Genomic DNA, 26,888 nt, shown 5'->3' on the forward strand with positions numbered 1-26,888 from the left:
GGAAAAAAACACGTCTGCTTTTCCCAGCAGCTCAATAAAAGCACTCAGTCATGAAGCTGTAAGCCAGTGGCCTGCAGGACTTGGCACAGTACTACAGCATTCCTAACTGGCAGCAATGGCAGTTTGGTGGGCTGTAAAACTCAGATTTAGTAACTTGAATTTCTGGGTCTGGTATTATCACCCCCCTAATTTTGCAATGAATTTGAAGGCAGGAACTGCATACCCTCAGCATGAACCAAATAAGTACGCCGTATTGAAAATGTATTCTACCTTTCACTCATCGTTTGAGAAGGCGAAATCTGCACAAGGGATTCAGTGTTGAAATCCATCCTCCATTGCCCTACAGCAGCAGGCAGCCATCTTGGGAAATGTATAACCTGCTCATACTCTAGTCCAAATGCATCCTGGGAGTCAGAGGAAACATAATGCCCATGGGCAGAGGAGAGTCAGCTCCCTGCTACTCAATAACCAGCACTAGGGGAAAGAGCAGTGATGTTGCCATCATTGATTACAAAGCCCCTGTCAAAAAGGAAAGGAAGCCTGACATGTCTCTTTTAGAGTGGAGCCATTATACATGTTTATATATCTTATAGGAGGCTTTAGTTTTCCTTTAAAGCAGCTAATGGATCATAGTTTTGTTTTAATCCTTACTCCCTTATGGGGATATATGAAACCTCTGTATAATAAACATCTTCCTTGCTATCCAAGTTACCCTTTGCCTTGAGAAAAATATACAATACAGTTAGAATCTGACCCAATAGGGTTCATTTACAAACAAACAAGTACAGGTATGGGACCCGTTATCCAGAATGTTTGGGACCCTAGGGTATTCCCAGGGGCAATCCTGGGCATTTTGCCGCCTGAGGAGGCCTTCCATTTTTGCTGCCCCCCTCCCCACGGCACTCACCTTTTCAGCGCCGGAGTGGGTCTGGGGCGGTCCACGCTGCACTGGAGGGGGTCGGGGGCGTTCCACCTCGCTAGTGCAGAGAGCGCAATTTCCGGGTTGAAAAAAGGAAATTCGGCTCTTAGTTACCAGAAGCAGCATTTTTGCTGCCCCTGGAAACCAGGGGGCGTTGCCGCCTGAGGCGAGTGTCTCAACTTGCCTCATTGGTGGAGCGCCCCTGGGTATTCCGGATAAAGGATCTTTCCATAATTTGGATATTCATACCTTAAGTCTACTACAAAATCATGTAAACATTTAAATAAACCCAATAGGCTGCTTTTTTTAAGTAATAATTATAGCTTAGTTGGGATCAAGTACAAGCTACGGTTTTATTATTAAAGAGAAAAAGGAAATCATTTTTAAAATGTGGATTATGTGGATAAAATGGAGTCTATGGGAGACGGTCTTTCCGTAAATCAAGAGCTTTATGGATAACGGCCCCATAACCTGAACTAAACTTGCCAACAGCAGCCAATCAAAATTAGTTTTGAACAACCTATTACAAAGAAAAATGAAAAGCAAAATCTGATTGGTTGCCATGGGTATCGACAACTGACAACCGAGCAGCTCTTTTCGTAAGACAGCCACATTCACATTTGCAATAAGGAACCAGGGGAAGTGGGATTAACTGTAAAATCTAACTATTCATCATTTGAGCTGTTTGAAACAACAAATGTTTTTTTTTTGGTAACAAATAATTGTCAGAATACATTTCCAACACAATTCTTATTTATTGGCTCAAAATAAACAAAGTTGTGTATTTCCCCTTTGAATACATGTAAACACTATGTCAGACCATAGGGTTCTTATATTATCTTTATGAATACAATGTTACCCATAGTGAACGCTTCACAAGATATAGAAATATGTTGTTTTCATCATGTAGTGTGGCATTAAACGTCTGTAAACGGCTTTAGGAGATCATTTTTGATCCAGTGTGCTCCCATCTGCCTGCCAAATATCAAAGAGGAAATATATTCATATAACTTACTGTAAAACTGCTCTTCTGGCCACTTTTGTAATTGACTAACTATTTGCAGCTTGGGTTTTTTTTGTTGTTTGAGAGCATATTATTTACATCATGAATGTGTAACAGGAGTGTCCTCTGTTCTATTGCTCAGTCAAAGAGGAGCCACATGACAGAGCTCAGAAGACCCTTCCTGTGTCAGAAATTATTTTTGCTGTTAGCTCCTATTAAAGGAGAATTCAACCCTAAATGGAAAAAGCCCCTACCCTCCTAACCTACATAGACCCCCCCCCCTCCACCCAGCCTAATTGCTACCCCTAGCAAATGCCCCATACGTTATACTTACCCCTCGGTAGAGTCCTGCAGCGGGTCAGGTACCTACGGGTTACCCGCAAAAAAAGCGGGCACCATGCGGAATGAGGGGTATAAATGTGGGTCTGATCTAAATTTCTTATCTTATGTAATATTGTCTATAAATTTTTAAAGTTTTACAAAACTTGTTTCTGTCCTCACCCACTTTTGATGCCTTCACTTCCGGTTTGCAGCACCATCACTTCCTGTTTGTTGGTGGTTGGCGGGTTGCGGATAAGGCAGCTGTGGGTCCGTGTCTGGTAGCGGATCAAAGTGGGTAAATATGCAGGTTGCGGTTCGGGTTCGCGGGCTGCAGGTTCAGGTCTTAGAAATTGGTCTCTACCCCCGTGGTGCAGATTCAGGCATCGGACTTCACAGGCGCCATCTTGTGCCGCTTCGGTAATCTTCGAAATGAGACCGGCGCTTCGGCAATTTTTGTCGCAAAACAGAAAATTGCTCCAACTGCGCATGTGCCGACATGCCGGTCTCATTCCGAAGATTACTGAAGCGGCTCAAGATGGCGCCCGTGAACCCTGATGTCTGAATCTGCCCCGAGGGGTAAGTAAAACGTTAGGGGGATTTGCCCGGGGTAACACTTAGGCTGGGGGGAGGTGGGGGTCTATGTAGGGCAGGGGGGTAGGGTTTGTTAGGTTTAGGGTTGAATTCTCCTTTAAGGGAATAAATGCTAAAATGACTCTGTGGCACACCAGTGATATAGGACAAAGCCCCCGGTAGGGTTACGTTATAATTCTATACAGACTGATCAGACCTCTCCTTATATGAATAGCTAGTTAAATAAAACCCATATGCGTGTGTAACTGCTCTGATACACAACATCAGGTTCAGGTAGAAAGTCATCCAGTCTCAGCAAGCACCAAAGTCACGTGTTTACCAAAAGACATGAAACTTGGTTAAGAAAAGGCAATCGTATCCCAGCTGGGAAGCAGTAAACTAATGCCGGGGCACCGATGATTTCCAGTAGGTGTTTTCTGAGCTCAGAACTGAACGGCCCCTGACGAGATGTTGAACATGCTCGGATCAAAATTCTGCCCTTTGAATGGTGATCCCTCTGCATCCCATCCTTTCTTCAGCATTTCATGCACTTTCTGCCAGGGATAAACACAGGAGGAGACATCTGAATGCTGCAATGCTAATGTAACATACGGGACAACAGGTCTATGTGTAGGGCCAATGCCGGGGGCAAGAGGAATGGCAACAAACTGCGGGACTGTGGAGAGATTTAGGGACAACTAGAGGGTGATATTCACAAGTTTGCTTTAATTATGGATTGACTCAAGCTATGTTTAGTGTATGTTTGTGTAACGCATATATATATATATATATATATATATATATATATATATAAAATTTTTAATAAATACATTTATTTTTGGCAGTTTAGTTTGTATGCATTTTAATACAAGTCCAAGTAAATAAAATTATGTGAAAATTGGGGAATTTGTTCAGTTAAGGGTAATGGCAATTGAAGCACTTTTCTGCCCACATGATTTCTAGCTCACGGGATAGGGTATTAAAATTAGGGATGCGCCAAATCCAGGCCATTTTTAGCAGGATTTGGATTCAGCTGAATCCTTGTGCCTTGTCGAACCGAATCATGTGACTTTTCGTGACAAAACAAGGAATTAAAAATTTTTCCCCGCGCACGGCTCTCTTTCCCCCCCCCCTTACTGATTTGCATATGCAAATTAGGGTCCGGGTTTAGTTTTCGGCCGAATCTATTACAAAGGATTCGGGGGATCAGCTGAATCCAAAAAAAGTGGATTCGGTGCATCCCTATGAACAGTAACATCAAAATATTAAAGTGTTTTAAAGTACAGGTATTGGACATGTTATCCAGAATGCATGGGACCTGGAGTTTTCCGGATAACGGATGTTTCCGTAATTTGGATCAGGCCACACAAGCAGATCCGCGGAGATTAGTCGGCCCAGCTGGACGACAATCTCCCCGAACTGCCTTCTCCCTGCCCTCCGCCGGCTTAAATGAAAATCTCCTGGGAGAAGGCACTCGCGGCGCTTCGTTTTACGAAGTCGCCCGAAGTTGAAACTTTGCTGGGGCAACTAATCTCCCCGAATCTGCTTGTGTGGTCAGACCCTTAGGAGCATATTTATCAAAGGTCAAAGTTAAAAAAACTTCGAACTGCGAATTCTAAAAGACTAATCGAATGTGGTTTGGGGGCGAAGTGGGCCGAATTCGGCCTACTTCGGATCATACGATTGTACTTCGGTCGAAGTTTTTTTAACTTCGACTTTCGATCTCCTAAACTCGCCCCAATTGCCGCCATACAGGTTCTAGGAGGTCCCCCATAGGCTTAAACAGCACTTTGGCAGCTTTTAGGTGGCAAATGGTCGACGTCGAAGTTTTGAAGAGACAGTACTTCAAAAAAAAATTTGAAGTTTTTTCAAATTTGAATCAAAGTTAGACTATTCCCTAGTCAAAGTACCCAAAAATTACTTCGAAATTCGAAGTTTTTTACTTCGAAAATTCACTTCAACCTTTAATAAATCTGCCCCTTAGAAAATCATGTAATAAACCCAATAGGCTGGTTTTGCTTCCAATAAGGATTAATTATAACTTACTTGGGATCAAGTACAAGGTACTGTTTTACTATTACACAGAAAAAGGACATTTTTTAAAATTTGGATTATTTCATTTCAATGGATTCCATAGGAGAGGCCATTCCAGCTTTCTGGATAACGTATCCCATACCTGTAGTACACATATAATGCAGTGTTGTCCTGCACTGGTAAAACTTCTGTTTTTGCTTCAGAAACACTACTATAGTTTATTAAAAAAAAAGCTGCTGTGTAGCAATGGGGGCAGCCATTCAAAAGGGAAAAGGCTCAGGTTACAAAGTAGATAAGCTCTGTAGAACATAATGGTGTTATCTGTTATCCACTATTTAACCTGTGCCATATAGCCTTTTTTCAATTTCCACCATTGCTACACAGCAGCTTGTTTATATGAACTATAGTAGTGTTTCTGAAGCAAACACACCAGTTTTACCAGTGCAGGGCAATAGTACATGATATTTTATTACTTTAAAACTAGGGATGGACTGAATCCACTATTTTGGATTCAGCCGAACCCCCGAATCCTTTGTGAAAGATTCAGCCGAATACCGAGGGGTGGGAAGGGGAAAACATTTTTTACTTCGGCCCAATCCGAAATCCTGCTGAAAAAGGCTGAATCCTGGATTTGGTGCATCCCTATTTAAAACACTATTTTGATGTTAATGTTCCTTTAAGTGATGGAAAATACCACTCAGCACTGTCAGCTTCTGCAAACTGACACAGAAAAACACATTATGTATTTGTTACATATTTTTCATTTAACACCGACACCTGTTTTTGTGGTACACCTAAAAAATAGTCGTTTGCCGTCCCATCGGACATATTGATAGTAAAAAGTAGGGATGCACCTAATTTAGGATTCAGCCTTTTTCAGCAGGATTCAGATTCAGCCAAATCCTTCTTCCCGGTCGAACCGAATCCTAATTTGCATATGCAAATTAGGGACGGGGAGGGAAATCACATGACTTTTTGTCACAAAACAAGGAAGTAAAAAACGTTTTCCCTTCCCACCCCTAATTTGCATATGAAAATCAGGATTCGGTTCGGTATTCGGCCGAATCTCTCACGAAGGATTCGGGGGTTCGGCCGAATCCAAAATAGTGGATTCGGTGCATCCCTAGTAAGGAATACATACGCAGAGATGTGGAAATGGAATCTAGTGAGCTTATAAATATAAATATAAAACAACCTTCCCCCCCAACACACCCACTCACATGTAAAATCAATAAATGAACAGAAGGAGGGAAATGTGTGTGGATCATATAACCTTTGTTTTCAGGACTTACCAGCTCATGGCTCTGAGGCTTCCCCTGAAGCTTCTGGTGATAATCAAATGTCAGTCGGTCCAAAACGGCATGTTCCTCATCATCCACAGTAGCCATGCTGCGTTCTTTGTTGATCTTGTCTATGTCAATCTTTTCTTCATCTTCCAATATGGCGTTCCACCAAACCTCTCCGCACTTACTCAAGCTGATCTGTGGGAAGTTAGCCCCTACACTCGTTATAAATGGCCTACAAAGCTCCAGCAAGTTCTGCAGTGCTGTACAATACATGGAGGGGTTACAGTAATAACTCAAGACAAGATTCGGAGATCACTGGTGTAATCTATAGAATTAGGGTATGTGAGAGACATTCTATCCCAATGACTGCGTGGCTTTCCTTAGGGTATTCATGTTTCGTCTCAAACTCTAAAACATACAGGCAGGTTAATTGGCTCATGATAATGTATGTGTGAATATTATAGAGATCTTAGATCGTAAGATACAGTGATGAAAGGGATTTTTTATGATGTCGTTTTTATTTCTAAATTTTCACTGCAAATAATTCACTCTACAATATAAAATTTCATTCCTGAACCAACACGTGTATTTTTTGTAGTTATAATATCGTTGTGTAGGTGCATTTTAGGTAATTTTGCCTGGTCATGTGATTTCAGAAAGAGCCAACACTTTAGGATGGAACTGCTTTCTGGCAGGCTGTTGTTTCTCCTACTCAATGTAACTGAATGTGTCGCAGTGGGACCTGGATTTCCTACTGAGTGCTGTTCTTAAGGCCCCCATACACGGGCCGATATAAGCTACCGACAGACAAGTCGGCAGCTTATCGCCCTTGTGTAAACCCCCCCCCCCCCGACAGGCAAAAGTCGGCCAGATGCCAATCGGGCAAGTTAGAAAATCCCGTCGGATTGCGGCCGCATCTTTTCGTTGTTGCGGTCCGCGATCCAACACCTGTTTGGCCTCTGTTCTGATCCAATCGTTGGGCCGTAGGGCCCACAATCGGATCAGCCCGATATCTCCCACTTCAATGTGGGCATATCGGGGAGAGATCCGCTTGTTTGGTGACATCTTCAAACAAGTGGATCTCCCTGTGTATGGCCACCTTTAGGTCTACCAGGCAGTTGTTATCTTGTGTTAGGGAGCGGTTATCTGGTTACCTTCCCATTGCTCTGTTAGGCTGCTGGGGGGGGGGGGGTGATATCACTCCAACTTGCAGTGCATCAGTAAAGAGTGATTGAAGTTTATCAGAGCACAAGTCACATGACTGGGGGCATCTGGGAAACTCACAATATGTCTAGACCCATCTCAGATTTCAAAATTAAATTTAAAAAAAATCTGTTTGTTCTTTTGAGAAATAGATTTCAGTGCAGAATTCTGCTGGAGTCGCACTATTAACTGTTTTGAAAAAAACATGTCGTTGCCATGACAGTATCCCTTTAGGGCTGGGACACACTGGGCGATTTGGGGAGATTTAGTCGCCTGGCGACTAATCGCCGCGACTTTCCACGACCAATCTTCCCCGAATGCCTCCCCTCGCTCTGCGCCTGGCTAAAATGAAAAATCGCCTGCGCTAATCACACGCGGCGATTTTTTTCCGAAGTCGCCCGAAGTTTCCTCGTGAGGCAACTTCGGAAAACGAATCGCCGTGTGTGATTAGCGCCGGCGACTTTTCATTTTATCCAGGCGCAGAGTGAGGGGAGGCATTCGGGGAGAAAAGTAGCTGCGATTAGTCGCCAGGCGACTAAATCTCCCCAAATCGCCCAGTGTGTCCCAGCCCTTAATGTGAATGACGTATAATGTAAATCTCTACAGAATGTGTTGCTGCTATATATAACGAAGAAGAATGTGTTTATGGCAAAGCTGCGTATGGATTGTTAATGTACAAAGAATGAGGAAGAGCAGGGATGAAGCAACCATTTTGCACCTTGACATAGAACTTCTAGCTGGCGCCTCATAATGCGCTTCTTATGGTCCTCACAAGAGCTTCAACCTTCAAAAGTTGAAGATTATATCCTAAAGTTACATATTTCCAGTGTTGGCTGAATGATTTACTCGACTTTGCCTCGTCAGGGTGGAAAAAACCAGGACAATGCAGGAAATGATATTGTTTGTACAAAGGAGAGGTAGGGAATGTGAAAACATCTGGAAGGTGTAATGGAGTATGGTTGGACAAACGGAAAGAATCATATCATGGGATGAACAGAAACTGAAGATTTAGTGGAATGCAAACATTAAGAAGGCATTGGAGTTTTTCACATTTAATTTTCTGAGAGGACTTTGGAGGCATTGTCAGAGAAGGGCTGCAGAGGAGGAGGAGGAGGAGGAACTATCAAGATAAATAAGCTTAACAGCAAGATTCACTGTAGACAGCAAGGCAGACAGTCTGCAGGGTGGAAGACCAGACAGCAGGGGACTGCAGCAAATCAAGATGTGTCAGGATTATGGAGTGAATAAAATCTTGGTGGAATCTGCCATTAGATACGACTTCACTCAAACTATGTTGGAAAGACAAAAACAACAGGAGTTCCTGAAAATGAAATCTGGGGAGCGAGGGAGGTGGCTGAGAGAAATGCTGGAGGATGTTCATTTAGAGAACCTGGAAGCTTCATGGAAAAGCCAAAAACATAGAATTTCTACAAAGCACAACAGGTCTAAGTTTAGGGAAACTTATATTTAATGCCAATTGTACTGTGACTAAAAACCCAGAAGTATATGATGTGTGCTCAAAAAAATATTGTATGTACCAACCATAGAGTGCTTGTAGTGTATGGCAGAAATGTGACATGCGCTAAATACCCAAAACAACTGAAAATAAAAATGGGGGTAAATTTATTTAAAAAAAAAAAAAACACAAAGGGGGTTATTTATAAACACTGGGCAAATTTGCCCGTGGGCAGTTACCCATGGCAACCAATCAAATTGCTGCATTCATTGTTCTACCTGCAGCTGCCTGAAAAAAAAAGCCAAGCGCTGATTGGTTACTATTGGTTACTGCCCATCAGCAAATTTGCCCAGTGTTGATAAATGAGCCCCTAAAGTGTTAACTGTGGAATAAACCTCAGGCCATAACGATTGGTTTCACCTGTGTATTTTATGGGTCTTTTTTTTATATCTATTCTCTAACCAAGGTCTGACCTATGTATCTAACCCAATTATCTACTCCACAATCTCATTTATACTGTTATTAATTTCATGTTCTTTCTAGGGATGCACCAAATGCGGGATGCAGTTCGGGATTCGGCTTTATCAGCAGGATTCGGCAAAATCTCTGTGCCTGGCTGAACCAAATCTGAAGCCTCATTTGCATATGCAAATTGGACACAGGAATGGAAATCACGTAACTTTTTGTCACAAAAGAAGGAAGTTAACGTTTTTTCCACTTTTTCCCTTCGCTAATTTGCATATACAAATTAGGATTCGGTACAGTATTCGGCCGCATTTTTGATGAAGGATTCGCCGGAATCCCAAATAGTGGATTTGATGCATGCCTAGTTCCACCCAGTGGTAGCTATTTATATAGGACAGAAGCAATGAAGGTGCAAATTTGGGTATCATTATTAAAAAAGAAACTCATGAGATGAAATAAAAACTATTAGGTATTTATAATGTGTAAATTAATTTTTCTTAAAAAACTGCTGCTCAAACACATCCACCCATAACCACAAAGGTTATAGGAGTAAGTGTGGCAGTAACCAAGGCGCTGACCAGTAGTAATGAGATGAATGGAGTTTTCTGGGTAGTGTGGTCCTGTTAACTCCAAATAAGCTGGTACAGGTATGGGACCTGTTATCCAGAATGCTTGGGACCTGGGGTTTTCTGGATAATTGATCTTTCTGTAATTTGGATCTTCATACCTTAAAGGGGTGGTTCAGCTTTAAGGTAAATTTTAGTATGTTGCAGAATGGTCAGTTCTAAATAAACTTTTTAGTTGGCTTTCATTATTTATATTTTCAAGTTTTTTAACTATTTGCCTTTTTCTTCTGACTCTTTGTAACTTTCAAATGGACGTCGCTGTCCCCATCGAAAAAACAAATGCTCTTTAAGGCTACAAATGTATTGTTATTGCTGCTTTTTATTACTCATCTCTCTATTGAGGCCTCTCCTATTCATATTCCAGTCTCTTATGCATGGTTGCTAGGGGAATTTGGACCCTAGCTACCAGACTGCTTAAAATGCAAATTGAAGAGCTGCTGAATAAATCAAAAACCTTAAATGATAAAAAATGAAAACCAATTGCAAATTATCTCAGAATATCACCCTCTACATCATACTAAAAGTTTAATAAAAATTAAATAAACCCAATAGGCTGGTTTTGTCTCCAATTAGGATTAATTATATTTTAGTTGGGATCAAGTAGAAGGTTCTGTTTTATTATTACAGAGAAAATCGTGTTTAAAAACTTGGATTATTTGGATAAAATTGTGTCTATGGGAGATGGCCTTTCTGGATGACGGGTTTCCGGATAACAGATCCCATACCTGTAATAACTTATGGTTAAACCATGGACGAGGGTCTTTAAGATGTGATCTATATGCAGGGTGGGACCTTGTGCATGGCAGTAACAGAGGGAGGAATGTGTATAGCAGAGTTAATGGTTACTGTCATCTTTTAAGACATTTCTGAAACTGTTCCCATAAACTGACCTAAAAAATGACAAGAAAGTGGCATGAAAGAACAGATGGGAAAGTGATTAATTCAGTTTGTGATTGACGCCACAAATGAATTAAAAAAAAACCCTGCTTATTCATAGAGATAATATTTGCCTTTAGAAGCTGCACACTGAAGTCAGATTCATGTTATTTTAGACACCCATTGTCTTACCACAATACACTTCCCAGGTTCCAGGCTCCAGAGAGATGTCTCTGCATTTATTTTGTGAGTAAAATTTCCCTCCATCAGAACACGTTCCCCTCCTCCTTCTCTCACGGACACACGGATGCAGCTACTGCGCAGGTCAACGGACACCTGAGGAAGAGGATACAGATACAGAGCAGTCATGAAGCTCATTAGAATCAAACAATTACCCAATACAGCCGCACAGATGGCACTAAGAGGCATCAAGGGTCGAATTTTGAATTCATGCGAGTTTTTTAAAACTCCCTTAAATTCGAATAAAATCGGCTTGGGGAAATATATTAGGGATGCTCCAAATCCAGGATTCGGTTCAGGATTTGGTCAGGATTCAGCCTTTTTCAGCAGGATTCGGATTCGGCCGAATCCTTCTGCCTGACCGAACCAAATCCAAATCCTAATTTGCATATGCTTCCTTGTCACAAAACAAGGAAGTAAAAAATCTTTTCCCCTTCCCACCCCTAATTTGAATATGCAAATTAGGATTTGGTTCTGAATTTGTCCGAATCTTTCGCAAAGGATTCAGGGGTTCAGCCCAATCCCATCACAAAACTAACTGGGAAAGTAGAGGCAAGTCCTTCTTTAAACCTTTAAGTTAACTTTTAGTATGTTACAGAATGGCCAATTCTAAGCAACTTTTCAATTGGTCATACATTTTTTTCAGAGTCTTTCCAACTTTTCAATTGGGCTCACTGACCCCATCTAAAAAAAACAAATGCTCTGTAAGGCTACAAATGTGTTGTTATTGCTACGTTTTATTACTCATCTTTCAGGTCTCTCCTATTCATGTTCCAGTCTCTTGTTTGAATCAATGCATGGTTGCTAGGGGAATTTGGAACCTAGCAATCATATTGCTAAAACAGAAGAGCTGCTGAATAAAAAGCTAAATAACTCAAAAAAACACAAATAATAAAAAATGAAAACCAATTGAAAACTGTTCCAGAGAATCGCTCTCTACATCATAACTAAAAGTTAACTTTAAGATGAACAACCCCTTTAAAGGAAAACTATACCCCCCAAACAATGTAGGTCTCTATAAAAATATATTGCATAAAACAGCTTATATGTAAAACCCTGCTTCATGTAAATAAACCCTTTTCATAATAATATACTTTTTCAGTAGTATGTGCCATTGGGTAATCATAAATAGAAAATTGCCATTTAAAAAAAAAAAAAAAGGCCACCCCCTGGGATCGTAGGATTCACTGTGCACACAAACAAACCATACATGTTAGGTCACATGAGCCAATTAACAGACAGAGTTGTGTCTTTTGCTTCCTCACTTCTTCCTGTTACAGTTAGAGCTGCAGTATTTCTGGTCAGGTGATCTCTGAGGCAGCACACAGACCATCACAAAATGGTGGTTAAAGGCAAGAGATGTAAAAGGGCAATATTTAATTAAATATATAGACCAGTTTGGTAAGATTATTTAATATGCCACTTAATTTAATATAAACTATCTGTTGCTTAAGTGTTCATTTTGGGGGTATTGTTTTCCTTTAATTAACTCTCCCATAAGCCTCAAGTCTCACTATACAATAATATGCAACTTGCCTTCCCTACTTCTGAATCCCCATGTTATGTGTGTGGGCAGGGCATACCATTATTATTTAGGTACAGTTTATAAACTCATTTTGGTGGCTGAAACACAGGATAATCACATGAGCTGCTAAGCATCACATGAATCTGATTCTGGAATTGAACCCAGGTTTTATTTTCTCAAAGTTCCATTCGATAGCCAATGTATTTCCCACAGCCAGTTGCTTGTTTTCCTCTGGACACATTTATACTGCAAGTGAATATGGCTGTATGTTCTGTTCTGAAACATTATGGCCAGGTATGCAGTCATTAAAGGGGAAGTAAAGTCTACAATAGAATAAGGCTAGAAATGCTGTATTTTGAATACCAAACATAAACATGAACTTACTGCACCACAAGCCTAATCAAACAAATTATTTATGTTTTCAAAATTGGCCACAGGGGGTCACCATCTTGTAACTTTGTTAAACATCTTTGTGGTCTGGGCTGCTTAGGGATCATCATAAATTATCAAAACAGCACAAGTCAAATAATATCTGCCAGAAGCTGATTCAACAAGACTGATTAATAATCAGAATATACAAACTGCACTGGGTCCTGTGTTGTCATGTAATCTAATGTGGATTTTATAGTTTTTCTATTGTTTAATACAAACTTTCTCCAGCTCTGCAGAACCAGTGGCTGCAGCAAAATATCCTCCAAATAGAATCCCAGTTTATCTGTTTAAATCTGGCTCCAGGATCTTTGTCCCTGCAGCTGGAGTTGCAAACAGTAAAGGGGATGTAAAGGCAAAAATAAAATCCAATACAAATCTTTACACAGTCACCAACTGCTCTACAGGGAAACAAACAAAGCTGCTTGAGTTCTGCATGGCTGGGAAGTAAGGCGGGGGCTCCCCCTGCTGTTCATAAGTATGATTGTTTCCCTGCAGAGGGACCGTCTGACAATTCCTATAATGGGAGAATTTCACTGCATACAGTCAGGTTTCTTTTAAAAATGGTAGACATTTTTTAATTAAAGTATATTGGAGATAGGTTTCTTTTTCATTAAAGAAAGTAAAAATGGGATTTTATTTTTTTGCCTTTACATGCCCTTTAACAGCGTTGTGTGGTTTTTATTTGTAAAAGTAGCAGTGAAAAGTGATAAACTATCCATACTTGCAATATATTATATTTGAAGGTTACTTAAAAATATATTTTCTTTCATTATGCAAACATACAGACATTTGCCCAGAAAATGTTTGCACGATTAAGAGACTAATCCTTGAAAGAAGTAAAGGAAGTACAGAAGTAGGGATAACATTATACAATGATTCTGTTATATAAGGTTTTGGTTTGAGATATTTATGCACTGCCACCACCAGTAATGGCCTACAGAGAAATGCATTGGACATCCCCCCCCCCCCATTATAATGAAAGAGATGACAGTTAGGTATGCTTTGTGGGCATGACTGCAGGTGGAGGCAGTTTTAAATAATAACTGGGTCCGTGTGCTGCACTTATGGGTGATTTCCATCAATAAGACTAAGGCTATTCTTGAGAAGGATCACAGCAAGAAAAAAAGAAGACAGGTGACATTACCCTAAGGAAGCTAACATGACATTGTGCAATGGACTGCAAAACTGTACAGCACTGCAGGTACAGACAGCACTACATAAAGGCAGATAAATATGCATAGATACACATTATCTCCCCAGGGATCTCTGTTCCCTCTATACCTCTGAATATCAATGGCAAATGCTGAGGTTATTTCTCTATGTTGGTATTTATGTCAGCAGTAAGTACACTGTGAGGGATGTGAACACATTTGCAATACATATACAGGAAGGTGTATCTTCCATAAGACGATTCCTATTTTTATACTTGAAAAAATATAAATATTTTAATATTAAGTTATATTATTAAATTATAGTTTATTCAATTATAATATTAAGTTTAGTCTTGTTTTATATTAAAATGTATTTTTATTAAAATTGCAGTTTAGTATTTAAACATGTAATGGACTATCAGTGTCACACTATGACCTGATAAAAGATCGTACAGGTATAGGATCTATAATTAAAATGCTTGGGAAGGGGTTTTAAGGATAAGGGGTCATTTTAAAATGAAGAGCGCCGTACCTAAAAGGAACAGTAACGCCAAAAAATGAAAGTGTTTTAAAGTAATGAAATAGTGTGTACTGTTGATCTGCACTGGTACAACTGGCGTGTTTGCATTTAGAAACACTATCATTTTTATATAAACAAGATGCTGGGGCAGATTTACATAGGGTGAATATCGAGGGTTAATTAACCCTCGATATTCGACTGCCGAATGTAAATCCTTCGACTTCCAATATCGAAGTCGAAGGATTTACCTCAAATAGTTTGATCGAACGAAAAATCGTTTGATCGAACGATTAAATCCTTCGATTCGAAGGATTTTAATCCATCGATCGAACGATTTTTCTTTGACCAAAAAAATTGTTAGAAAGCCTATGGGGACATTGCACCTCGGTAGGTTTTAGGTGGCGAAGTAGGGGGTCGAAGTTTTTTTTAAAGAGACAGTACTTCGACTATCGAATGGTCGAATATTTGAACGATTTTTAGTTCGAATCGTTCGATTCGAAGTCGTAGTCAAAGGTCGAAGTAGCCAAAAAAATCATTCGAAATTCGAACTTTTTTTTCTTCTATTCCTTCACTCGAGCTAAGTAAATGGGCCCCACTGTGTAGCAATTGAAAAAAGTCTATATATGGCACAGGTTAAATAGTGGATAATAGATAACACCATTATGTTCTACAGAGCTTATCTGCTGTGTAACCTGAGCCTTTTCTCCATTGAATGGCTGCCCCCATTGCTACACAGCAGTTTATTTATATAAACAATAGTATTTCTGAAACAAATACCAGTTTTACAAGTGCAGGGTAACACTACATTATATTTGTATTACTTTAAAAAAACTTTCATTTTTTGATGTTTCTGTTCCTTTAAGGCTACTAAAAAAGATTTAAAAATATAAACAAACTAGTAGGTTGTTTTGCCACCAACTGGATTTATGAAGGATTATTATAATCAAGGGCAAGGAAATGTTTAGCTATTACAGAGAAAATACATTCAGTCAAAAATGAAGAACTAATAATAAATCTGTAGTTTAGGGTCTGCAAGTAGGAATTGATAACTTACCACACACTCACCCTCAGCACGGGGAGCGGACATACCGAAAAAAACTTTTGGAGCAGGCACTCAATGAAGGCAATCTTCCACCGGGCAGATAAATTCAAAGTGAAGAGTTTATTGTGTCCACAGCCTTACACGTTTCGTGATAAACACTTAATCACAAAATCTTTATCCTATGATTAAGTGTTTATCACGAAACGCGTAAGGCTGTGGACACATTAAACTCTTCACTCTGAATTTATGTGGTGGAAGATGAAAAACTGTTTTTTTTAATGGAACGCTATAGAAAATGGCGCTTTTGTTTTTGAGTTTTCTGGATAATGGATCACGTACCTGGTATACGTCTTTGTGCCAGAGTATATGTCTGCCATGCAGAACGGGGCACTTACACACTGCAGCATAACATTCTATTTATTTCCGTTCCCAAAGCTGTTTCTAGATCCTTCATTCTATTGATCTCTGCTGGGAATCTGGGTCTTGCAGGCAAACCTTCCCAGTTGGCATCATTTCCATAAATTTGCTTACACTGCCCCCTACAGGACACATGTCCTTGAGATTTGTCTCTCCTCGAATTTTTGTTATACACATTTGCCCACCTGAATATCACGAGGCACAGAATAAATACGGTGCTGCTTACCTGCCGACCTTTCACTACAGCTTTAGGCACTGGAACTTTAATTTCTACATCAGTGTAATCCTGAGACCAGATGTAATTCTTTCGTACGGCTCCATTGTAACTGTCAGGGTCAACTTGGTTTTCTTCCTGTCCCCTGAATGGATGCAAATATTTATACACTAATATTTTTAGAGTTGACGTTTAATTGCTGAAACCAAACAATTCAACATATAAAAGGAGAGGATTAAAGGCAGGGGGTCAAGATGAGAAAAAAAAATATTAAGAGGGCAAGTATGGAGAGCAGAAACAGTCAAACTACAAGCCTACAGAAGTTATTAAGGGATGATGGGAGTTATAGTCCAACAACCTCTGGCAGACCTTAGGTAGACAACCCCTGCTGTCAAGAGAGATCAAGAGGATAAAAAGAGAAGCAGATATAGGAATAAAAAAAGAGAAAAAGTAGAATGCACCAAAGATCTATGGAAAAGCAAGACAAAAGGATTCAGGAACAATGAATAACGTACAAAGAATGGAGGAAAACAAACAGCAAGTAAAAAAAACAGGAAACAACGAAACAGCAAAACCTTTGTTTCCTGCTGTTTTAAAGGAAAACTATACCCCGAAAATGAACGCTTAAGCAACAGATAGTTTATATCATATTAAGTGGCATATGAAAGAATCTTACCAAACTGAAATATATATTTAAGTAAATATTGTCCTTTTTCATCTCTTGCTTTGAGCCACCATTTTGTGATGGTCTGTGTGCTGCCTCAGAGATCACCTGACCAGAAATACTGCAGCTCTAACTGTAACAGGAAGAAGTCTAGAAGCAAAAGACAGAACTCTGTCTGTTAATTGGCTCATGTGACCTAACATGTATGATTTGTTTGTGTGTACCGTGAATTGTATGATCCCAGGGGGTGGTCCTTATTTTTTAAAATAGCAATTTTCTATTTATGATTACCCAATGGCTCATACTACTAGAAAAGTATATTATTATGAAAATGGTTTATTTACATGAAGCAGGGTTTTACATATGAGTTGTTTTATGTAATATCTTTTTATAGAGAGCTACATTGTTTGGGGGGTATAGTTTTCCTTAAGACTACAACTCAAATAATATGGGAGTTGAGTTATTCAACAGCTAGTCTACAGAGGGCTGAACATACTTTGTTTAGAAAGATACCAACAAACAAACATTATCAGGGGACAACAAGTTTTACTTGGGCTCTGCAGCTGCTTGTCCTGTGCCATCACCACTGGTTTCTGGTTCTTCTGTTTTTCCTTTTGCATCTGTTTGTTGTGGCTCTCCTTCTGGCTTGTCTTGTTCCAGTGGTGCCTCCTCTGCAGGAGCCTCAATGATGACTTCCTGGACTGGAGGTGGTATGGCCTCATTCTCTGCCTCCTTCTCTTGCCTCTTTTTTAATTTCTCCTGCAGGTCGTGCGTCCTCTGCTCATGGTCCTTCAGTGCCAGTCTCTCAAAGTTTTTAAAATTCTAGGAGGGAGCAGGTGAGATTCACTGCCAGCACCAGGCCCAACAACCCAGCAAAGTAAATAGCAGCAAATACTTACCTGCATCACCATGGCCTGAGCAGCTCCTGGGGGGAAACCAAGGCGGTCCTGAGGGTTAAGGAGGAGCCTGTAAAAGTCTGTCTTGCGGTACAAGAAGCCAAAATAAATGTTTAGAAAGTCCTGGATGTTTCCTACATGCTGCAAAATTCCCAGCAGAGCATGGTCATAGCGATCGGACAGTTCTGGCTCCATAACTGCAGCCTGAAAGGGCAACAATATAGAGGTTTACAGGTACTTACTTGCAGAAAGAGGCACGCAACGTACAGGAAAAATAAACATATATATATATATATATATATATATATATATATAGTGAATAAAGTACCCCCTTTTGTAAAATATAAGGATATTATAAGTTACCGAGGAGTTTCATGACCATATAAAAAACACGAGGCCGAAGGCCGAGTGTTTTTATACAGGTCATGGAACTCCAAGGTAACTTCTAATATCCTCATATTTTGCAACTGGGGGTACTTTATTTATTATAATACACAAGTTTCAGTGAGTCATGTGACAGAAATGAAATCAGAACTCACCGTTTATAACTGATGACATCAGAACTCACCGTTTATAAGGATATAATTTACAAGATATTCATGGCTTTTGTGTATTATATATATATATATATATATATATATATATATATATATATATATATATATATATATATATATATATATATATATACATATACACACACATATATTAGAAAAAGTGTGGACAGCACTGCTTCCCATAAAGCTGCCCCTGTGCAATTTATGTAATTGATAGATAAAAACCAAAACAAACCAGCACCAAGGGTCTTAATGTGAAAAAAATTCTTATATTGTTTCCATGGAAGGTATAACCGACGTTTCGTTACCACTTTTGAAAAGGGTCCCAAGTGGGTCAGTTATACCTACCATTAAGACCCTTGCGGCTGGTTTATTTTCGATAAATATATATATATATATATTTATTAGGGATGCACCGAATCCAGGATTCAGTTCTACCTTCTGCCCGGCTGAACCGAATCCTAATTTGCATAAGACATTAGGGGCGGGAAATTGCGTGACTTTTTGTCACAAAACAAGGTAGTAAAAATGATTAGGATTTGGTTCGGTGTTTGGCCAAATCTTTCGTGAAGGATTCGGGGGTTCTGCTGAATCCAAAATAGTGGAATAGTGCATCCCTAATATATATATATATATATATATATATATATATATATATATATATATATATATATATACACACACACACAGTGGTGTGAAAAACTATTTGCCCCCTTCCTGATTTCTTATTCTTTTGCATGTTTGTCACACAAAATCTTTCTGATCATCAAACACATTTAACTTTTAGTCAAAGATAACACAAGTAAACACAAAATGCAGTTTTTAAATGAGGGTTTTTATTATTTATGGAGAAAAGAAATCCAAACCTGTGTGAAAAAGTAATTGCCCCCTGAACCTAATAACTGGTTGGGCCACCCTTAGCAGCAATAACTGGAATCAAGCGTTTGCGATAACTTGCAACGAGTCTTTTACAGCGCTCTGGAGGAATTTTGGCCCACTCATCTTTGCAGAATTGTTGTAATTCAGCTTTATTTGAGGGTTTTCTAGCATGAACCGCCTTTTTAAGGTCATGCCACAACATCTCAATAGGATTCAGGTCAGGACTTTGACTAGGCCACTCCAAAGTCTTCATTTTGTTTTTCTTCAGCCATTCAGAGGTGGATTTGCTGGTGTGTTTTGGGTCATTGTCCTGCTGCAGCACCCAAGATCGCTTCAGCTTGAGTTGACGAACAGATGGCCGGACATTCTCCTTCAGGATTTTTTGGTAGACAGTAGAATTCATGGTTCCATCTATCACAGCAAGTCTTCCAGGTCATGAAGCAGCAAAACAACCCCAGACCATCACACTACCACCACCATATTTTACTGTTGGTATGATGTTATTTTTCTGAAATGCTGTGTTACTTTTACGCCAGATGTAACGGGACGCGCACCTTCCAAAAAGTTCAACTTTTGTCTCGTCGGTCCACAAGGTATTTTCCCAAAAGTCTTGGCAATCATTGAGATGTTTTTTACCAAAATTGAGACGAGCCTTAATGTTCTTTTTACTTAAAAGTGGTTTGCGCCTTGGAAATCTGCCATGCAGGCCGTTTTTGCCCAGTCTCTTTCTTATGGTGGAGTCGTGAACACTGATCTTAATTGAGGCAAGTGAGGCCTGCAGTTCTTTAGATGTTGTCCTGGGGTCTTTTGTGGCCTCTCGGATGAGTTGTCTCTGCGCTCTTGGGGTAATTTTGGTCGGCCGGCCACTCCTGGGAAGGTTCACCACTGTTCCATGTTTTTGCCATTTGTGGATAATGGCTCTCACTGTGGTTCGCTGGAGTCCCAAAGCTTTAGAAATGGTATTATAACCTTTGAAATTGAACTCAGGTGTGATAAACCACAGTTAAGTTATTTTTTAACAAGGGGGGCAATCACTTTTTCACACAGGCCCATGTAGATTTGGAGTTTTTTTTCTCCCTTAATAACGTAAACCTTCATTTAAAAACTGCATTTTGTGTTCAATTATGTTATCTTTGACTAATAGTTAACGGTTTTTGATGAGCAGAAACATTTAAGTGTGACAAACACGTCGATCAAATAAAGAAGTAAATTTTGAAAGAAAAACCCTGGTGTGCATCAGCATTCTATTGTTATATAAGCCGTCCTGTCTTGCACCCAGGTGAAAGCTTTTTTGAAGTGTGTGCTCAAGCCTTTACACATACATACATATATATATATATATATATATATATATATATATATATATATATATATATGTGTGTGTGTTGCTTGTCATTTTTTACTATTTAATCTTTTTACCTTGCACCCAAGGCAAACTCCTAAAAAAAAATATATATATATATATATATATATATATATATATATATATGTGTGTGTGTGTGTGTGTGTATAGGTATGGGATCTTTTATCCGGAAACCCTTTATCCAAAAAGCTCTGTAATAATAAAACAGTAACTTGTACTTGATCCAAACTAAGATATAATGAATCCTTATTGGAGGCAGAAATAAGCCTATTGGGCTTATTTAATGTTCCCATGATTTTCTAGTAGACCTAAGGTATGAAGATCCAAATTACTGAAAGATCTGTTATCCGGAAAGCCCCAGGTCCGGAGCATTCTGGATATATATATATATATATATATACTCATGTATCAGTCTTATAACTATGGCTTTAAATACAGAGCACATAACAGGAATGAAATAATTCTGACTGAGAACTGGGCTCTGGAGTGTTACAGAAAGGGAAGGTATTAGGCTTAGATTGTAACCTCCATGTAATATGGCTCATGACAATGTACAAACTGGAGTCAATAGATGAGAATAATAAGCTCTGGTTGCAAGGAGTATGGCAGCCCCCTTAGACACAAAGACAAAGATTTGTAAAGACAATGCAAGAGACCAGAATCCCCAAGCAAGCAGCATGCGAGACAATGCGGCAACTACAGTACAACAACAGTTACAGTTATTTCAATGTATCACACATGACTGATCTGTACTTACTATTTATCTCTCCTGTGTCTAAGCTCAAAGAGGCGCTTCCGGCGCGATGCTTGACAGCCAGCTTCCGCTTCCGCTAGCAAATCGGCGCGTCGGCTTCGCTCATTTTGTTCTGCGGGAGAGGTTTGCCAGTAACAAATGTGGCTCCCCTCTGACTGGCTGAACTCCACGTGCGCCGTAAGTTTCAGCGTTTCGTAACCATGGATACAGCATGAGTTCTAGGCTAGCCCTGGCGCCTATACATGCTTTTTACTGCTTGCGTGGACTTCATTTAGCTTTGCTCAATTGCTGAGTGTGGTGCCCGCAGTCAATCTGAAACCCCAGGCCCAGCACGTCAACTTTACCAAGGTGGACGCAAATTGGAGCTTGTTTCCCAGGCAACAGATATATTACACTGAATTTTGGGGAAAAATGCACGGTGTATTGGTAAACACGACCTTGAAAGTTTTAACCACCTCTTTTCAGAAAGGAACTGATATAATAATACTATCATACCTCCTAACATCTGAATGAGGGACAAAAAGGTCTGGTTTGACCACGCCCAATTTGTGGCCACACCCCCAAAACTCCAGGTACATTTTACAACATTTGGTAGGTTGCGGAAAGTTTGAACATATTTCTGGGAGTTTTGGGGTCATGTTTTATGTTATTACAGTTTTGCTAATAAAGTTGAATTGCCCTTTCAGACCTGCTTACAATACAATTGTATCTAGGTGCAGGTGCTGAGTTGGCTCTAGGGTTCTAGTAGTGATGTAGGCCGGCCCGAAACCTGCGGGTTCGGGCCGACTCCTGCACAAAATCTGCACAAAATCTTCAGAGCAGCAGCGGGGCCTGGGCCGGTTGCGGATTGGGAGGGGGTGGTGCCATGACATCAGCGGCGATTCTGACTAAGGAGCCCCCTAAAGCGGCTCCTGCAATGCCGCCCCCCTCTCACCAACTTACGCGTCGGGAGGGGAGGCAGAAACACTATTGCGGAGAGCGCAATTGCGCTCTCTCACAATAGTACAGCCGAATTTCCGGTTCAAAAACCGGAAATTCGGCTCTTAAAGGTGCAGGATCGGCTTTTTGCCGCCCCTGGAATCCTTTCAGGCACTGCCACCTGAGGCGAGCGGCGGGCCCCTGCATGACATTGAGGGGCGGGTCTATGATGCAGCGATCGCGATTAGCTGATTGCCGTGTCAATCATGCCATGTCAAAATTAGGAAAACCGGGCAGGATTTTGACCTGGGCAGCCCTTTAAAATACCGAGCTGTCCTGGTCAAAACCGCTCACTGCCAAAAGCTTCTTATTTATATAAGTTTCAGAAACGTATCTTTTTCTGGTGTCAGTGCAGGAGATCAAAGAGAAACTCGTGTGAAAAACGGAACAGTTGGGAGGTATGTAAATACTTCTGTACTGGTCAGTTTTTTAAAAAAAAAATTAGGGACCTTTTCAGGGTCAAAAATTCCCAGGGACATTCTCAAAAACAGGGACTTACAGTTGGTAATGTTAGCTCTATAAATGACATCTAGTAGAAGTAAATCTAGAGCAACTGGACTTGCTGATTAATCAATGAAGGCATTTCACTACTCATCCGAGCAGCTTCTTCAGTTCAAGTGACTGGTACGGGAAATCCTCGTCATATAAACTCATCCAATAATCCAATAACAATGATGCAGTTTAACTATCCAAAGAAGTGACAAGCAACGCACTGAAACAAAAAACTGGTACACCCGAAAGATCAAAGAACACCATAAAAAACCAAAGCAATGTGGTTTAACTTTTTAGAATGGGGATGGCACTACTCTCAGCATATATAATTGCAGGGTTCCATAAATCAGTTCTGTCCAACTGGTGGCCCATCTGGCTTGCGACCCCTTCCTTGTGTGGCCCTCACATGAAAGTCTGCCTGCTTACCTTATGTAAGCTTTAAAACGTATCAGTACTGAGACTAACTGGCCCCTGCAATCTCATTGTTTATTGCAATGAATTTCTGACACTGGAGGGCAGCATGTTTATGTATTAGGAACATATACATTTCTATGTCCAATATGCCAGTCAGCTCCCTGAATTATTCCCTGTGTGTTTCTGTGTTGCAATAGACATCGGAAATAATGGGTCTTTGGTTAGTGGACTGATAGTACCAACTAGCTCCTTGTAGCCTTAGCATGTCCCTTTATTGCCATGTTCCCCAAAAACAGCAACACAAAGGGGCTGATTTATTAAGGGTCCAATTGGAAATTAAAATTTTCTGGTCTTTTTTATGATTAAAAGTGTCAAATTCAACTAGGGAATTATACAAAAAAAAAAAAAGAGATTTTCCAGATTTATCATACTCGGGCCATTTAAGAATTCGAATTCAACTATTCACCACATAATACCTGCCGAATTACTGTTTAAGTCAATGGGAGAGGTCCAGGGATCAATTTGGAGATGTTTGCAGCCTTCCTGACATTCGAATTTTTCTCGGAGAAAAAACACAAATCAAGTTTGATCGAATCGAATTAGATTCGAGTTTTCGGGTCGTTTAAATTAAAGTTTTATTAATACATTTCGCCAGGTTGAATTTAGAATTCATTCAAATTTAAGGGAGTTAAAATAAGCTCACATGAATTCGAAATTTGACCCTTCATAAATGTGCCTCCCCGTGTTCAGGGTGCCTAAGCAAGTCTTTACAACGCTGCATAAAGTTATTATAGGAATAAATAAAGTTCAGCTTTTGTAAGGGTGGAATATTCATATAACCAACTCTGACACAAAGCTGCATGTAACAGAAATTTTATTAAAGGGGAACTCCGGCTTCCAAACCAAAATTTGATAAAGAGGCCCATATAACACAGAAACCCCTAATATACGCATCACAGTTACCTGTTTCTTCAAAACGTATGATTAAATGCCATTTTCTATGCTGAAATCCAGCTGTTTAACAGTTCTTCTCTTTCTGCATCATTTGAAATCCTGGCAGGGAACGAGGGACTAAACACTGATGTTACAAATTGTAACAACTTCTCCACAGCTTACAGACAGCATGCAGGAACTACATAACCCACAATGCATTGCACTGGGATGTTCCTTTCCTTATTGAAATCACGTGTGCAGGGAATTGTGGGGTATGGAGGATGCAGGCTAAGGACAGATGGCTGTTGATACAAAGTAACAGTAGTCAGCCAGCTCAGCACAGTAGTCAGATCAGCAGGAGAGCAGGGGGCTAGGCTTAGAGAACTGATTCAAACCATTAAAAATTATGAAAAGTCTGCATATTTTTTAATTGTTGTATATTGCAAAGTTACTTGAAATTATGTTTACTTTTCAAAAACCCAAATTAATGTTTGTGTGGAGTTCCCGTTTAATATAAATGCAAGGTCTGGCATTTTGTTTAACTAATCTCCTATTCCTCTTCCAGTCCACCATTCATACTACAGCCTAGGGTCAGTGGTTCCCGTTGCAACAAGTGTAAAGGGGTAATTGCTGAAAATAAGTTTGTAGGCTCTTGTTTTAATTAGGAAGTATGTAAGTTCTGTGTTATTTATTGCACTAAACAGGGCAAGAAGTCACAAGGGGTCATTTACAAACACAGTGGTGATGCTAATTATTGTACTTATTGACACTATTTATTAAAACATCCAAACAGGATTCCTGCACTTCCGTATAGTTGTGCCAAATACCACTACGTGCCTTCTGCCTCTTCTCTTGAATTGCGCACCTATTGATGTTGTGAAACCCTAAAGTTACTGCCACCCCAAATGTAGTGGTAAATCCAGGCTTCCCACAGCGTGCTGCCTCAAAGGGCTTCTCAATGGTACAATGTGACTTTACTTTAATTTTTTGCCCTGCTTAGTGCAATAAAAAGCAAAAACCATAGATATTTCTAATAAAAACAATAGTCAGAATATGTACAGCACAAGCCAACTGGCAGCAATAACAGGTGTAGGCCTTTTGGGGTTAGTATGTAGCAGCTCTGCAGTTAATCTTATTTCTGCCTCTTTTTTTTTTATGTCTGACAGGTCTCTGCAGAAATACTGGAGATCCGTCCTAATACCACTAAGCTGAGCAGTATGCAGTTTCCTCTGGCATTTTTACCAGTAGTGGCAGTGATTGGAGGGGTATTTTTCTTTATTACGCCACATCGCATAAAGAAGAAACAGAAAATAGCAGAGGAGACGATAGCCGTCATTAGCAAGAAATAACCAGGGTGCCGTAAGGAGATTTGGTACAATAAAACGATCCTTTACTTCATATTATTTTGATTTCTGTACGGCAGTGCCCCTATAATAAAATAAATGTACTATGTGCCTGTGTACTTTACTTAAAGTAATACATACTAGGGATCCACTGAATCCACTATTTTGAATTCGGCTGAATCCTTCGCGAAAGATTCGTCCGAATTATGGGTGGGATGGGGAACACATTTTTGACTTCCTTGTTTTGTGACAAAAAGTCATGCGATTTCCATCCCCGCCCCTAATTTGCATAAATTGCAAATTCGGATTTGGTCTGGCCAGGCAGAATGATTCCTGGATTTGGTGCATCCCTAATACATACAGTATTTTAATTTTTCCTGCAGACAAACTGAACAGAACACCCAGGGCTGTGACAAAGATATTTAATCTTCATTATTTGGAGACGCAATCAAAACCCCTCCATAATTCGCCAGTCCATAACTCAGACCAAGGCCTCAATTCTGCACTGAAAAGACTGTTCGGGAATTATAGACATTCACAGAATTGCAGGGAGACTGAGTATTCCCTGTGAAGATTTCATTATGTAACAGTTGTACGTCACCAGTATAGAACATGTACAGAACTGCCTTGAATGTGCTCAACAGATATTTTTTTTTATGTTTATATATATAATATTATATTTTTATATACATTTTATATTTTTATACTGACATTTTAAATTAAAATATCAACTTTTATGTGTGTTTTTAGTTTTATATTTTCTATATACCATTTTGTATTAATAGGGCACGTATAAATGTCATGAACTTCTATTTTGTAATACATATAGCAAGAGAGGTGTCACTGCTATGCACCATCCTGACTAGGATTTCCACCTTCGTACGAGTGGAAGACTGGGTGGGGGGGACAGGCTCTTAAGGGGGGGCCCATAATTACACTTGCCCTGGTTGTTAAAGCACCTTGGGTTAGCTGTGCCCTAACCATACCGCTGTAGAAAGACAATAATACAACAGATGCTACATTTGAACTTAAGGGTGTGTTCACTAATCAGCAGTGAACTTGACCACCTTCTGGGGAAAAAAAAGATTTTCACAACCCCACAACATGCATATTTCATAAACATTACTTTGAAAAGGAGAATGCATGAGAAGTCACTCTCTGGAATTATTTCCCCATAGGTGTATATAGTTCTATTTAGCTCTATGAAGTGTGTCTTGAGGCCGTCTGATTAATTGTGTACAAGAATATTCTAATACAGTTCCTTTATTTACTCCCCTATACCGCACTACAGGAGCCCAGTGCCTCCACCATGAAA

General features: G+C 39.9%; 1 protein-coding gene and 1 long non-coding RNA gene across 3 annotated transcripts; one reads left to right on the top strand and one right to left on the bottom strand.

Moving 5' to 3' along the window:
- Nucleotides 1–1,654: 1,654 nt before the first annotated feature.
- Nucleotides 1,655–21,572, bottom strand: nudcd3.L (NudC domain containing 3 L homeolog). 2 transcript variants are annotated; one of them, XM_018250938.2, is made up of 7 exons: nucleotides 21,417–21,572; nucleotides 17,864–18,064; nucleotides 17,515–17,786; nucleotides 16,313–16,445; nucleotides 10,952–11,095; nucleotides 6,140–6,328; nucleotides 1,655–3,367 (listed from the first exon to the last, which is right to left on the bottom strand). In XM_018250938.2, exons 2-7 carry the CDS (start codon nucleotides 18,053–18,055, stop codon nucleotides 3,257–3,259), a joined length of 1,041 nt encoding a protein of 346 aa, XP_018106427.1. In that variant the 5' UTR covers nucleotides 18,056–18,064; nucleotides 21,417–21,572; the 3' UTR covers nucleotides 1,655–3,256.
- Nucleotides 21,472–26,240, top strand: LOC121401577. Its single transcript, XR_005966375.1, has 3 exons — nucleotides 21,472–21,590; nucleotides 25,397–25,602; nucleotides 25,957–26,240. It is a non-coding gene; the product is annotated as an uncharacterized LOC121401577 (long non-coding RNA).
- Nucleotides 26,241–26,888: the final 648 nt, after the last annotated feature.

This window comes from Xenopus laevis, chromosome 3L (assembly GCF_017654675.1).
Source record: "Xenopus laevis strain J_2021 chromosome 3L, Xenopus_laevis_v10.1, whole genome shotgun sequence".
NCBI classification, from domain to species: domain Eukaryota; kingdom Metazoa; phylum Chordata; class Amphibia; order Anura; family Pipidae; genus Xenopus; species Xenopus laevis.